The 15,992-nt window shown below is 43.0% G+C and overlaps 1 protein-coding gene across 4 annotated transcripts; it reads left to right on the forward strand.

Moving 5' to 3' along the window:
• Nucleotides 1–8: 8 nt before the first annotated feature.
• Nucleotides 9–14,825, forward strand: LOC138948918 (beta-hexosaminidase subunit alpha-like). Of its 4 annotated transcripts, none has more exons than XM_070320566.1 (13): nt 51–1,212; nt 3,009–3,136; nt 5,123–5,235; nt 7,408–7,518; nt 8,012–8,113; nt 8,467–8,575; nt 9,378–9,582; nt 10,199–10,285; nt 11,527–11,599; nt 12,287–12,458; nt 13,344–13,434; nt 13,806–13,910; nt 14,721–14,825. In XM_070320566.1, the coding sequence occupies exons 1-13, from the start codon at nt 923–925 to the stop codon at nt 14,785–14,787; spliced, it is 1,653 nt and encodes a 550-aa protein (XP_070176667.1). In that variant the 5' UTR covers nt 51–922; the 3' UTR covers nt 14,788–14,825. The 4 variants fall into 4 exon arrangements, with proteins under 4 accessions (XP_070176686.1, XP_070176667.1, XP_070176657.1 ...); XM_070320556.1 differs by lacking the exon at nt 12,287–12,458 and adding an exon at nt 12,517–12,697 and having other exon boundaries at nt 62–1,212; XM_070320576.1 differs by lacking the exon at nt 12,287–12,458 and adding an exon at nt 12,517–12,697 and having other exon boundaries at nt 1,107–1,212; nt 3,013–3,136.
• The last annotated feature ends 1,167 nt before the right edge of the window (nt 14,826–15,992 follow it).

Below are 15,992 nucleotides of genomic sequence, written 5' to 3' on the forward strand. Positions count from 1 at the left end.
TTAATGCATATATGATCTGTGTGTGTGTGTGTGTGTGTGTGTGTGTCTGTGTGTGTGTGTGTGGGGGGTCTGTCTATTCATTAAGATGACACTTATAGTTGGTGAGACATGAAGAAAAAAGATAAACACAGGGGGGATCAAACAGTAACAGGTTAATTGCAATGACAGTATGCAGAAATTGCTGATGCAGGAACAAAACATACACAAGAAAAGATAACAGAGAAAGTCAAAACAGCAAAAATGAAAGAAGAAAAACAAAACATCAATTCTGATTCATTCTTTAGAAGCTGTACTTACACTGGACCATTTTGACACGTTTGTCATAGGACAAAACGCTGATAATTCATGAGACTGATAGACCCGGCTTATCACACATTTCGATATGATTGATATAAACAATAGCACACTTTGTTTTTTCTTAACAGTGTCCTTGTGTCCCTAATCAACTGTCACTTTTGCTATGACAGTGATACCTGTGACTTCACTGATCAATGTGAGGCCCCTGCGATGAGAGGCCACCTCTTAAGAAACGGGACACTTTCTGTTGTCCCCTTGTCCCTTATCATGACCTAAATTTATGATTACCTGTAATAACAGGCCACCTGCAATGTAGGGTCCTTTTGGCTTTTGGACACATTCTTCAGGTGTCCTATCATCGTGGCAGGTACCACTTGACCTTGACATATATCATACAAACCTTTCCATGGCCTTCTTCTCTCACTAACAAAAGATACAGAAGCGCACACTGACGATCTTTTGTTTGTACCGGTGGCCCATTATTCCAAACACAGTCTAGAGACATAGTGCTTGCTGCCGCGAGAGTCGAGAAACTTTTCCCTCTTTATCTTTGCTGGGCTGGCCGCAAAACCCCTCCGCGCGAAGGTGTTTCCAGACACATCGTACGTAGGGTGATCAACGCAAAATGACAGGAGGGACGATGAAGATGCTTTTATTTCTCTTCTGGGGTTTTCTGTTTTCTGCTGTGTCCCAGGCGCAGGAGATACCCACTGCACCCTCAAGGGGTCAGCCATGGCCGATGCCTATGAGCTACAAAGCTGGCGGTCAGCTTAACACCATTGATGCCGCCACTTTCCGTTTCGCCACTCAAGGCAACGACTGCGACATCTTGCGAGAGGCGTACATTCGCTACAGAGAAGCGGCGTTTAAACAGCACTCTGAGAGACTCCTTGTGGTGGGGCCACTTAGGTTCAGGTACGGTTGAATTCCCTTGTTAATAATCACACTTAAAGGCACATTCATTGCAAGGCAAGGCAAGGCAATATTTATTTATTTTTAAACCACCTACTGTGCAGGGGCGGAGCAGTTAAGTCAGAGGGGGAGGGGGGGGGAGTTACACTTGAACCTGGGTTCCAGGGGTAGACCCTTGTGGGGTACATGGGCAAGAGTTTTAACTATTTTATGAAACAGTTTATGGCTTATCCTTGATTTTAAACACTGATCAAGTGTCAGCAGCCACTCATTATTACACCCCCTGTATAGGGGTGTGTATAGGTTTCGGTCGATGTGTTTGTGTGTTTGTGTTCGCATATAGATCTCAAGAATGAACGGACCGATCGTCACCAAACTTGGTGAACAGGTTCTATAAATTCCTGAGACGGTCCTTACAAAAATTGGGACCAGTCAAACACACGGTTAGGGAGTTATTGGTGGATTAAGATTCTACAAGGACTTATAGAGAAACATATTCATGGTCAAAGGGAAAGAACCTTCTCAGTTGGTGGCAGTGAGAATGGGTGCAGTGAGAATGGTTATTTCCCTTTGACCAACGGGGGTGTTTTTCCTACCTCGAAGGAATTTCTTGTTTCTTTTAAAGTTAGTATTAAATCTTCTTTTGTTTGACAGCCGGGGGGGGGGGGGGGTGTCCGGAACCCCTGTAACCACCCCCCTAATCCGCCCCTGCTGTGTAAACGATTAGGCTTAACAATGCATCTTAGATCTGGCTACAGGCGAAGGTATCGTCCACTGGACTACTACTATAACAGAAAGACTAGCTTTCTGTGATAGTAGTAGTCCAGTGGAGAGGGCCCCAAAGGGGGGGTATCATCACGATCACGGGAAGGGAAATTTTAGCTTTCACGATCACAGTTGCCTTGATTTTTGTTTTCACGATCACAAACACCTTGACGAATAGAGGATCATAGAGTGATACAGCTGTGAAAATTGTACGTTGAAAATAAAATGCTTTGCATTAATGCCCATCACGATCACGAAAACAAATGACGATCACGATCACGAGACTTGATTTTTTTGTCATCACGGATCACGGGCAAAGTCCCATCACGATCACAGAAATGGAAATTTCGGCAATCACGGTCACAGAAAGGTCAAAAACCGCCAATCACGATCACGATTTTAAACCCTTTGGGGCCCTCAGTGGACGATACCTTCGCCTGTGATCTGGCCAAGCTTTCACGTGGGCTAAGGCCAAAAAAAAAAATAGGTCTGTTTACGGTAACCCGACCGACCCTAGTTTTTTCGCGCGACCCTAGACTTTTTTTTGGCATTTGGGAAAAAAAGAAAAAAAATCTTGTTTTTTTTGCAAAATAACGTAAAAATATGGTTTTTTGGGGAAAAAAAACAAAAAAAACCAATCCCGACCTACCGACCCTATTTTTTGGGCCTATGTTACCGTAAACAGACCTATTTTTTTTTTTGGCCTAACAGATGCATGGGCTGCTTCCCGTTCCCGAGACTGACTACCCAAAATCCTCAACTTGGCTGTTTTCTGTGAAGGTGTATTTTGTTGTACATGACAATACTGAGTGTCAATCTGCACAAAGAACTAATTGAAACATTCTCACTAGTCTGCATGTCATGGTGTTGATTGTTGGTATGTGACTAAGTGTAGGGACGGTCTTAGCCTCCGTAAAAGCCTGGCCTGGTCTTAGGTAGAAAAAGTGATTCTATAATTGTTTGGAAGAAGTTCACATACGCACGAAAGCAATTGTATACCAACAGTTCCTGACTGACTTTGTTCTTATCTTCAGACAGAACAACCTCAGGTTTATGCAGCAGTTGCGGGGGCAGGAAAATGCCCTACTGCAGCAATTGTCTGTTCAGGTCTCCACGCCATGCGAAGGGAGGATCTACCCAAGTCTGGAATCAGACGAGTCCTGTAAGTCATTCAGAGTGTCATCTGAATTGAATGTAAACTATCTGTCGGATGGAACTTATAATTTAACTCAGACATCGTAAACACTGGATCCGATCAAGAGGGAGTCTTCAAATGATAGCAAGTGTACAGAAGTTGCGAACAGAAAACGTGAAAAAGCAAGGTCTTAAAAGGGGGGGGGGGGGGCACTTCCTTGACTGTCGGTCACTAGCTCTCTCTGTCGTTCTCTGTCTCTCTCTCTGTCCCTGTCTGTCTCTGTCGCTCTCTCTCTCTCTCTCTCTGTCTCTCTCCCTCTCAGTCTCTCTTTCTCCCTCTCTCTCTCCCCCCTCTCTGTCTCTCTGTTTCTCTCTCTTTCCTACTCTCCCCCTCTCTCTCTCTCTCAGTCTCTCTCTCTCCCTCTTCCCCTCTCTCTCTCTCTGTCTCTCTGTCTGAGTCTCTCTCTCTGAGTCTCTCTCTCTCCTTCTCCTCCTCTCTCTCTCTCTGTCTCTGTCTCTCTCTGTCTCTGTCTCTCTCTGTCTCTCTCTCTCTCTCTCTCTCTCTCTTTTTTTCTCTCGTTTTGATCACAAGTTAAAACTACTGGGCCTTTTGTAACACTTATGTTGGCTTTGACCTCTGGCTCCCGTGTTGTAGCCAATGATTTGCCACAGTGACCATCTTATGAGCAGATAATTAAAACATGAGTACTCTACATTAATAGTGCAGAAGTATTACACAATCAGCATATTGTAGTTAATTGTTTTTATATTTGACCTGCATGTGGATGGGTGGTATGAAATAATCACAGCTGAGTCTGAATGGCAGTTTAGCTGGTACATGTATGTAAGGCCAAACAAAAATATATGTTGGTTTAGGGTAGCGTGACCCCAAAAAATAGGGTCGGTAGGTCGGCTTTTTGAAAAAGATATTTTTTCTTTTTAATTTGGTCGATTTTAAAGGAGGTTATTATTTCCCTTAGTCTCGGTATGGTTCGCAAAATGCGCCAAAGTTTTTGAGTTTTTTGAGAAATGAAAAAAAAGTTTTAGGGTCGGCGGGAAAAAATAGGGTCGGTCGGGTTACCCTAAACCAACATATATTTTTGTTTGGCCTAATGATATGCAGTTGGAACTGTGCGTGTATACGATTCTTCACACGACAAAAGAGTTCCCATTGACACAAGCTGTCGAAATTGTACCAAGGTTTATTATTATCTGCACCCTTCATCTTGATAAAAGTACTGTGTTCAGTACTTAGTTCAAGAACAAGACTGATATTATCAAAGATAACGCAAACTGGGTTTACAGGCCATGGAATTTTCTTGCAGTGAAATATCAGTCCACTTGCAAATATGGTAGATGTGTGTGCGTGTGTGTGTGTGTGTGTGTGTGTGCGTGCGTGAGTGCGTGTGTGTGTTTGTGTTTGTGTGCGTGCGTGCGTGCGTGCGTGCGTGCGTGCTGGGCGTGTGTTGTCTATCTGTCGGTGTGTGTGTCTGTCGGTGTGTGTGACTGTGTTTGTGTGTGCACGGTGTGCGTGTGTGTGTGTGTGTGTGTGTGTGTGTGTTTTTGTGTGTGTGTGTGTTTGTGTGTGTGTGTTTGTGTGTGTGTGTGTGTGTGCGCTTGCGCGTGTGCGTGCGTGCTGTATATAATTGTGTATGCAGAAAACACAACATGTCCCACACCCTCCTTAACAGTTCAGCTTCCCCCAAATTCTCTTAGTTGTTACATTACTTGACAATGAATGCATGTATACAGAAGAAATTCTGTCAGAAAACTTCGAAGCACTCATTCTCACAACCGCTATGATCACATGCAGTAAAAGCACATTCATTTTAATTATTTACACCTAAATACACTTAGTTCGTTACATTTCTTGACAATGAATGCCTCAGGAGAAATTCTGTAAGAAACTTTGAAGTAATCACTCTCACAGCATGCAGTAAAAGCACATATTTTGACCACATCAAACTTGATAAAGTTACACTGGTCAGTGTAGGATGACATGGACTGGTTGCAGACGCTCTGGACGTGAGTGGCGGCCAGGCCACGCTGAAGGCGCAAGAAGTGTGGGGAGCGCTGTGGGGACTGGAAACGTTCGTTCAGCTTGTCTACACAACTAATTCAGGGGAGGTCAGTGATTTATATTTGTTTGGGTAGAGAGGGGTGGGTGGGGGGGGGGGGAGTGATGGATGGAGCGAAGAAAGCTGAGAATGAGGTTTACAAGTACAGTAGAACCCCTCACAACGACCCCCCTCTCTAAGGACTACCCCGCCACAACGACCCTTTTTTTTTTAACCGATGTGTTTCCTTATATAGTTGTCACCAGTGTAGCGACCACCCCGCTCTAACGTCTAAGGACCGACCTAACAGCTTGTGTAACGACTTTGTCAGACAAAGCCAAGACTCAGTCAGCGTAACGCATCACTGACAAACCGGTTATAACCAGTTATAACCGTCTTGCGTAAGCAAAGGCACTAATTAACCGCTGAGAGGTGTGATGGTTGGGTGGGCTAAGTAAACATCACAAACCAATCATCGAGAAAACAAACTCACGTGACCAACACACACCGTTCAATTCAGTCAGAATAGACAGTCTTTGGACAGAAGAGCAGTGGAGATCGACATGGCGTCTACAAAGAAAAGAAAATATTTAACTCTCGAGAATCGAGTGAATGTTGTGAACAGACACAAAAAGGGAGAAACTGCCATCGCGATTGCAAAAAGTCTTGATGTTGGAAAATCGCAAATTCAAAGAATTATCCAACTCCAAGAAAACATTCTGAAAAAGGTGGGGAAGTGGTGACAAGGCAGTGAACGCACTCACCATGCACTGACATCATACCAAAGCAGCGTTGAAAACCAGTTTGAATAAAAAAACCAGCAGATAGAGCCGCATGTCATAATCATTCTTCTTGTCTGGCTTTATTGACTGCATGCCGATCTTGTGGCAGTGACTTTTCACTCTTCAGTCGGACTGTACACAAACCGCTCTCACTCTCCCTCACTGACTACCCTAAGCGCTGACAACTGATGTTTGGAAGAGTACACCTCTCTATTTCTCTCCAATGCTCTTCCTGCTGACTTCAGTGACACCGGACACCCCACTGAGTTTAGCCAGCTACCCCCCCCCCCCCCTCTCTCTCTCTCTCTCTCTCCCCCCAGCCATGTACTGTTTGGTGCTGTGGCCAGAGAGGTGTCACCGGCTAATTGAGGCCAGCTGCACTGTTCACTCAGAGCAAAACTAGTTGACTGTGTCTAACTTTTGACAAAGCAACACAACTGAAGGTTTGGTTCCTTTTATTTGGTGTTGAATGAAATGTGTTTTTATTGTGTTTTTTAATTTTCCATGTACCCTCACGGGGTTTTATTGGAATAAATAAAACTTGAAACTTGAAACTTGGTTCACAGATTAGGTAACCGACTCACTGGTCAAGGCTGCAGGGAAACAAGAGTATCTTTTCAATGAAAGAGGTTACACACAGATACGCGATGCTGAGAACGGTGGCCGATTTTTCACTCTCTTTCTCGGAGGGCCTTCATCATTGCAGGGACTGCTGTAAAGAAATGCTTGCTCAGAAACTAACTCTTTTTGCATTGAAACATGCACCAGAACTGGTGGACACCATCGACAATGTCAAACATGAAATCGAAGCAGTTTGCTTGAGGAAACGGTCGTCGGCAACTCAAACTTCTCTGTTTTCTTTTTTTAAGAAAATCTGAGGTGACTTTCTTTGTGGCCCCGCCCCCTCCCTCTGTAAGGACCCCCCTCCATAAGGACCGATTTTTGTCAACATTTTCAAGGTCGCTAGAGAGGGGTTCTACTGTAGTACAACATTTCCTTTTCAGTAAGTGAATACAGGCTTATGTGTGTATGTTTATGTGTGTGTGGTGTATTTGTGTGTGTGTGTGTGTGTGTGTGTGTGTGTGTGTGTGGACTGAATAGCAAGCACAGTTTGAAGTAACAGTACAGTACTTATATGCATCGGTAATTCTAGAGAAAGAGAAAAAGAAAGATGAAAGGAAAGAAACAAAGATGCCAAGCAACCAAAGACACGCAAGTGAAAGTGTCATGATGTTTTTAAAGAAACTTTTTTTCTACACAAATAGATTTAGTGTGATCCTTTGTCAGTTTTATGACAACACAGTGGAAAAAAAGCGAAGACTGATACACGAAAGAATCAGCAATAGGAACCTTAGAGCGGCGATGCTTATTCAGTATGAGCCGGTTTTTGTTTGTTTGTTTGTTGCTGTTTGTTTTATTAAAGCAGCCAGTGAACGATGTAAGTAAACTGATTGTTGCAGTTTGTGGTGAACGACACAAGTATTACGGACAAACCGCGTTTCGTTCACCGCGGGATGCTGTTGGATACGGGACGTCATTTTCTGCCCAAAAGAACTCTCTTACAAAACCTGGTAGGTTGCAGGCTGTGTATGTGTGTGTGTGTGTGTGTGTGTGTGTGTGTGATTGTGTGTGTGAGTGTGTGTGCGTGTGTGTGTGTGCGTGTATGTGGTGTGTGTGTGTGTGTGTGTGTGTGCGTGTGCGTGCGTGTCTGTCTGTCTGTGTTTTTGTGTCTGTGCTTCTGTGTCTGTGCCTGCCCTAATGTATGAGAGAGAGAGAGAGAGAGAGAGAGAGAGAGAGAGAGAGAGAGAGAGAGAGAGAGAGAGAGAGAGAGAGAGAGAGAGAGAGAGAGAGAGAGAGAGAGAGAGAGAGAGCAAAAACTTTAACAACGTCTTGTATTGCTCATATTTTGATGTTTTGCTGTGATTATGTGAATGGTGAGCAGTGCATTTAGGAAGGCACTCGATGTCTGTATGCTTTTGTCCAAATCTTATTCCTGGGGGATTAAGAGTTGACACATAATCATCAATGATTTTAACAGTTTTTTTAAATATTTTTTTAATGCAGGACGCCATGGCCCAGAACAAACTGAATGTGTTTCACTGGCACATTGTGGACGACCCTTCTTTCCCTTATGAGAGCAGAGCTTTCCCAGAACTCAGCAATAAGGTAGATGTTGCTGTTGCTGCTGCTGCTGGTGTTGTTGTTGTTGTTGTTGTCGTCGTCGTTGTCTTGTTGTTGTTGTTGTTGTTGTTGTTGTTTTCACGTTGTGATTGGTGTCACGTTGTTGTTGATGCTTGTGCTGTTGTCGTCGTTGTTCTTGTTGCTGCTGCTCTTTGCTGCTGTTGTTGTGATTTGATAACAATGATTTCACAGGATGTGTTAAACATTTGTAACATGTTGCAGCGTATACTCACATTTTTGCATTATAAAAGAATATACATGTCAGTTTTCACACTGAGCAAGAGCTGATGGTGTTACTGAATGTCTCAGTGTATAAAACCAGTCGTTTCTCGCTCCAGGGATCCTTTTACCCTGGGTCCCACATCTACACACCTTCAGACATTCAGGAGATCATCGAGTTCGCTCGTCTTCGAGGCATTCGTGTGATGGCAGAGTTTGATACTCCAGGTATGATAGATAGATAAGATAAGATAAGATAAGAAAACGTTACTGTCCATTTTCATTTTACACAAACATGGACATTTTTATTTTGGCACCATATCGCATTTAAATAAAAACAAAGACACGATAAAAAAAAAGAAGCTTAATCGAACATTAATACACTGCAAAGATCAACTTTTTGCATAATCATTTATCCCACCATTTAGGCAGCAGTACGCCGCTTTCGGGGGAATTATGCTGGGTATTTTAGTGTTTCTATAACCCACCGAACTCTCACATGGATTACAGGATTTTTTTCCGTGTACACTTGCTCTTGTGCTTGCGTGTACACACGAAGGGGGATAAGGCACTAGCAGGTCTGCACATAAGTTGACCGTGCCCAGGAGATCGGAACATGTCCACCCCTAATTCACCAGGCGCGGTCGGCTTAGGAGGCCCACGTCTTATCCACTAAACCATTGCGCCCGTCTTGCCTTGATACTATCTTGTGTAGAATATATTTCATGTTTACCACAGAATGTCTACCACTTCTGTAAGCCTACTGTTTAACAGGTCATGCACGGTCGTGGAGCCGTCGCGATATAACCTTTGTGGTTGAAAACGACGTTAAACACCAAATAAAGAAAGAAAGACGGTCGTGGAGGAGGGACAGAAGGGCTTTCTCTCTGAGCGCTAGATTTCATGTTTACCACTGCATGTTTACCACTGTTTACCAGGCCATGCACGATCAAGGGAGGAGGTCAGAAGGGCTATCTCTCTGAGCGCTACATTTCATGTTTACCACTGCATGTCTTCCACTGTTTACCAGGCCATGCACGATCATGGGAGGAGGGTCAGAAGGGCTTTCTCTCCGAGTGCTACAGCGGGGGGACGCGGAACGGGATGTACGGCCCTGCAGACCCCACCAAGAACTCCACCTTCACGTTCCTCAAGGAGTTCTTCACCGAGGTGGCGTCTGTCTTTCCTGACCAATACATCCACGTGGGTGGGGACGAAGTCAACTTCACTTGCTGGTCAGTACATGTAGTGCAGTGCACCCCCCCCCCCCCCCCCCCGACCAACCCCCACCATTCTCCTCCACCCACCCCCTCCCCCCCCTTCTCCTCCACCCCTTTCCCAAAAGACCTACCACAATCTGAGAAAACTAGATCTTAAAATAGACGATGTTCAGGAAATAACAGTTACTCTGTCCAGTTTGTATGGCTTGTGAAAAAGTGAATACTCTTCTTTTATTGAGGCAAACTTTCCCATCTGGCATTATAGGTCAGTCATTAGTGAGGGGTGTGTCCGAAACACGTGGACAAGGGAGCACGTGTGGAAAGTTTGCCTCAAGAAAAGCAAGAGTATTCACTCTTTCACAGCCCATACAAAGCCGACAGAGTGATTCCCGGAGTTGGTCTGATGGTGGAGTATGCAAGAGGGACGTGTCCTAACAAAACGAAGGCGGGGGATTCTTACAGAGGTATATTCAACATTTGTACTGAGAAATACTCACAAAAGCAGGGGGGGGGGGGGGGGGTGTTGTATTTGAATCTCGAGAATTTTAAGTGTGATCTTGGGGATGTTTCTGATCACTTCACTGCCGCAAGCTTGTATAATTGTGTTTATGTGTTGCTTGTTTACACACAGGCAATCCAACCCAGCTGTAGGTGACTTCATGCAGAAAATGGGGTTTGGTGACAACTACGCAAAGCTAGAGGAGTATTACATGCAAAAGTGAGTCATACTGTTTTGGGTTTACCATAATAACCCCTTTTTGACTCACATGCTAAGCAAAAGTGAGTCTATGTACTCACCCGAGTCGTCCGTCCGTCCGTCCGGACGTCCGGACGTCCGGACGTCCGGACGTCCGTCCGTCCGTCCGTCCGGAAAACTTTAACGTTGGATATTTCTTGGACACTATTCAGTCTATCAGTACCAAATTTGGCAAGATGGTGTATGATGACAAGGCCCCCAAAAACATACATAGCATCTTGACCTTGCTTCAAGGTCAAGGTCGCAGGGGCCATAAATGTTGCCTAAAAAACAGCTATTTTTCACATTTTTCACATTTTGTCTGAAGTTTTTGAGATTGAATACCTCACCTATATATGATATATAGGGCAAAGTAAGCCCCATCTTTTGATACCAGTTTGGTTTACCTTGCTTCAAGGTCAAGGTCACAGGAGCTCTTCAAAGTTGGATTGTATACATATTTTGAAGTGACCTTGACCCTGAACTATGGAAGATAACTGTTTCAAACTGAAAAATTATGTGGGGCACATGTTATGCTTTCATCATGAGACACATTTGGTCACATATGATCAAGGTCAAGGTCACTTTGACCCTTATGAAATGTGACCAAAATAAGGTAGTGAACCACTAAAAGTGACCATATCTCATGGTAGAAAGAGCCAATAAGCACCATTGTACTTCCTATGTCTTGAATTAACAGCTTTGTGTTGCATGACTTTGGATGACCTTGACCTTGGGTCACATGTATTTTGGTAGGAAAAATGTGTAAAGCAGTTCTTAGTGTATGATGTCATTGCTAGGTTTAGGTCAAGTATGTGAGTCGTATGGGCTTTGCCCTTCTTGTTAAGTTTCCAATTGATTTTGATTTATTTCTTTTTGCCAATACCTCATCTTAATTTGTGTACACATAATTTGCACATAATCTGGGTTACAATCTCTGTCGGTGAATCTCGGACACTTTTTTGCGGGAATACGAACTGACGTCCCCGTTATAAGCTTCGTTTTACTGGCAGCACTAGTTTTAAGGTGTCTGTAGTCATACATTTGGATATCCGATTACACGAGCACATTTGACTGTTTACACACTCCACTACGACAAAAGGTAAATAGTTGTACCAATACAGCTATACGAGCCGAACCAACCCTTTGACCTACCTTTTCACTGTTTCCTCCGTGGTACATTGGACTGTCACAAATGAACCGTTGAGTGTTTTGATTTTCAGTTTGCTGGATATCATCAACTCTCTGGGGCGGGGCTACATGATCTGGCAAGAAGTGATTGACAATGGAGCCAAGGTAAGATCTCAGATTGATAGTAACCACAATGTTTTCCAGGACTCACAGATAAGGACATCTGTTACCTAACCCTGTCTTTACTAGAAAATGCTGAACGATTTTTTTCTTTCAAATGTTTTATCCAGGCAAAGTTTGTCGTGAAATTCTTTTTGGAATCTCTTACTGCAGATAATTTTTGGGGAAAAAAAGTTAATCAGTCTTTCTTTCTGTTTGGAATCTACTAAATATATAGATACAACCCAACCGTGTGCCAGTTAAGACATAAGTATCCCCCTCCCCTGACGTTGATTTTAACTATGAAATGTTTGTTTTCGGTGTGTGCTGGCCATTTTTTAGGCAATGTGACTTAAACGGTGACTTTTTAAGGGAGTGCCGTGAATATAACTAGAAATAAATTCTTGTTTTCTATGACGGCTTACTAGCGCCAAAACCACATAATTGAAATGTTCACATGATATCAGTAACCTCAGCTTTTGGCGCTAGTAAGCCGTCATAGTTTTCCTATGATCTACCAGCTCTTCCTGATTACAACTTAGGTGATACCAGACACAGTGGTGGAGGTGTGGAAGGGAGGCTGGCAGAAGGAGATGGCGAACGTGACGAAACAAGGCTACCATACGTCTGATGGTGTGTTTGCCAACATCTCTTGCTTATATACTTACGCTTTGAACTCGTGTGTGTCATTAGGTTAGGGAAGATACGGTGGTGATGGTATGGAAGGGAGGCTGGCAGAAGGAGATGGCGAACGTGACGAAACAAGGCTACCATACGCTGCTGTCTTCCTGCTGGTACCTCAACCTCATCACCTACGGAGAGGACTGGAAGACGTTTTACACCTGTGACCCACATGCGTTTGATGGTGTGTTTGCCAACATCCCTAGCTTATATACTCACGCTTTCAATTCGTGTGTCATTAGGTTAGGGAAGATACGGTGGTGGGGGTATGGAAGTGGCGCAACTTCAGCTGGTCAGACGAGATGGCCCGAATGACTGAGCAGGGATACAAGGTGGTTCTGTCCGCGTGCTGGTACCTCAGCAGAATCAGCTATGGAGAGGATTGGAAAACATACTACGCCTGCGACCCGTACAGCTTTAAGGGTGTGTCTGTTGTCATGTGATGGTTGTCTTGTTCTAATGTTGTCTTCTTCTTTTTCTTCTTCTCGTTTGCTCCTTCTAATGTTGTTATCAGTTTGTTGTTATTGGTCTGTTTCGACAGTGATATCAAAATATCGACCTCGGGTCTCGATTTTGATATCACTGTCTCAACAGACCATAGCAGAAGATATATCATCACACAGTCCGTCAATATTGGGTATTACCCGCGGCCTGGAATTCATTCTTATAAATGTCCAAAAGGACGGTATCCACTCAAGTCATGCATACCGACATTTTCACATGAATACATGCTCCAAAAAACAATCCGCATAACCACTCATCTCTCCCTTTCCTTGTCAGCCACAAGCACCCCACTCAGCGAGACCAATACGATGTTTGTTGGCTTTTCTTTCACAGATCCAAAATAATATAATATATATAATCATTCCTTCGCTTGTGACTTCCGGGCAAGCGGCCGAACATTCCATCAAGATAAGTTTTTGTCAATAATTGTTTGTCTGTGCACTTGAAAGACCGTTGGGTCGATATATTTGTGACTGTAACGTATTGTTTTGTCAATAACAAACGTGCCAGCAACTTACCTTTATTTTTTTATTTTTTTATTCTTTCTTGTTTTTTTCTTTCACAGGTACTGACGCTCAGAAAAGTTTGGTGATGGGAGGTGAACTGGCAATGTGGGGAGAATATGTTGACGATACCAATGTGCTACCCTTATCCTGGTAAAAATGTCAAATGTGTTCGTTTCTGTGTTTGAACGTGGGAGGCCAGGCACTGTGTGTGTGTGTGTGTGTGTCTCTGTGTGTGTGTGTGTGTGTGTGTATGTGTGTGTGTGTTTGTGTGTGTGTGTTTGGTGTGTATGTGTGTGCCCGCGGTGCGCGAGCATTTTTGTGTGTTCTTGTATGTGTTCGTTTCTGTTTTCTTTACAGTATAATATGGCCGCTTTTGTTTTCTTTTTGTTACCTGTGTGCGTGCGGACGGTCGGGTTCATGTCAGTCTTTTGTGTGGTTTGGTGGTGGTTTTTTTTAAACACTTATTTTGCTTACATATTGGGATCTGAACTTTCCTTTGCTCAAGTTTTCTGTACTCTCAGGCCTCGTGGATCAGCCGTGGCGGAGCGTTTGTGGAGTCCGCAGGATGTCAACTCGCCTGTTCTGGCTGAGCCCAGGCTTGTCGAGCAGCGTTGCCGTATGGTTAGGTTAGTTTCGGTTGATTGTCAGTACAGTGGAAACCCCCCCCCCCCCCCCTTTTAAGACCCCCCCAAATTTAGATTTCCTCTCTGTTAAGTCCCTGGTTTTTTTTACTTTCTAATTTCATAACCTCTGTGAATGTACCCCCATTTTGTGTGTGTGTTTGGTCATTTAGAATCTGAAAATTGTAATTAATGTTTGTTTTTTAAACGATCAAAACATAATTGCATCTTATTCTTCATTTATTGCTGATTTCAAAAACATATAAATATGTTATATTTGGATTAAAAACAAGCTCTGAAAATTAAAAATATGAAAATTATGATTAAAATTAAATTAACAAAATCGAGTTAAAAACTATTTCATCTTATGCCTTGTTGGTTTCTGATTCCAAAAACATTTAGATATGATATGTTTGGATTAAAAACAAGCTCAAAAAGTTAAAAAGAACAGAGATACAAAAAAGAGTGCTATCCTGCTCAGCGCAACCACTCCTGCGCTAGTCTGGCTTGTCTATTGCACTACCTTTCCCACGAGCGGTGGACTGACGATGCTACGAGTATACGATCTTGGTGAAGAAATGCAGTGCGTTCAGTTTCAGTTTCCTTCTGTGAATTCGACGTCGACAGTTGTAGTTTCGCCTTTCGCGATTTTTTTTTTAAAATCAGTGTGTCCGCACTTTGATCTCTTGTGTTTTTGGGCTGCTCGGGCTGACATTGATTGTGTAGCTTGGAAGTGGGGGACACACAGTTGAAGCAAAGAATTAGGTTCCTACGTAACGTTGTATGTACAGTATGTTTGTTTTTTGTTTTTACCAGACGGGGAATTCCAGCACAGCCTATCAGCGGAGCAGGAGGCTGCCCTGAGGAATTTGGTGGGAACTGACTCAAGTTTTGCCATTCTTCACGTTATTTTATTTTTTTTACAAAAAGCAGTTTAACATCTTATTCGTTCTTTGCTGTGTGCAATTCTTGACATTTTGAATCATGTGAAATTCTTTTCAATGCTTGAAGTTAGCCTTCATGCAGAGAGCTGGAAGATAATGTTATAGATGGTGTGCCAATAGTGGGCAATACAGCTATGGATTTTATTTTTTTTTTACCAGGAAGGACAGATGACATTTTATGTTTGGATTTGACAAGAAAATATTGGATAAAATTAAACAGCTATGCAAACAAAAGAAAACAAAAGTGTGTGTGTGTGTGTGTGTGTGTGTGTGTGTGTGTGTGTGCGTGCGTGCGTCTGTGTGTGTGTGTGTGTGTGTGTGTGTGAAAGAGGAACGGAGAGAGAGAGACTGAGAGAGCGAGAGACCAAACAAAGTGGAGCCCAGAGAGACAGAAGCAAAGCGCAGAGAGAGACACTGAGTACGGGCTATGCTTGGCAAGTCTTTCTCTGGTTTATTTTGTATGGTCCATTTTACACTCAAAATGTGATATTCAAAATTGTACGTTACACTATGAATTGTTGAGTTTTCTACTTTCAATACATGATCATTGCATGACTCAAGAGAATTCTCATTTCTCCATCAGTATATATGTCAAATTTATGTCAGAATGTGCTAAATATATATTTTTTTTAAACAACAACAAACAAATGTTCTTTGCCAAAGAATGTTACATCTGATTTCTTCTTTGTCTTATATCGTTTGGTCATAATTGAACAGGGAGCCTATTCACACATTATACTGACACTGCTTGGTCGGTCCGATAATAATTAACATTTCCTCTGACTAATTTAGATCACATGTCAATCATGCAGTTTACAGTAGTGTGTTAAATAAATTAAATTAACGATCCATATATACACTGACACAAACCGCCTAGCACATGTATCAGCATATATCAGTGTGATGAGCTGTAACGGTATGAACTTGACGGTTATAGCCGGTGTGCTGAATTCAGATTACTCCCGACTTCAGATTTCTCAGCTTTGTTGATCTTGTATAAACTCCACAAGCCGGAATGATCCACGTCTGCTCCACACTGAAAAGTTCCCCTCCCTTCCATAGTACTGATGGTCGAGCTTAGGCACTGACCTTACATTGATGGGGTCAAATTCCTTCAACCAGATTATTTTTATTTAAACGTGAC

Source organism: Littorina saxatilis, linkage group LG1, assembly GCF_037325665.1.
Source record: "Littorina saxatilis isolate snail1 linkage group LG1, US_GU_Lsax_2.0, whole genome shotgun sequence".
NCBI lineage: Eukaryota > Metazoa > Mollusca > Gastropoda > Littorinimorpha > Littorinidae > Littorina > Littorina saxatilis.

Bases quoted from the DNA above. Each gene is read 5' to 3' on its own strand.
- LOC138948918 (XM_070320556.1), top strand. From the start codon at position 923: ATGACAGGAGGGACGATGAAGATGCTTTTATTTCTCTTCTGGGGTTTT. The intron at 10,286-11,526 runs GTGAGTCATACT...TTTGATTTTCAG, and splicing joins GAGGAGTATTACATGCAAAA to TTTGCTGGATATCATCAACT. The intron at 11,600-12,516 runs GTAAGATCTCAG...GTGTGTCATTAG, and splicing joins TGATTGACAATGGAGCCAAG to GTTAGGGAAGATACGGTGGT.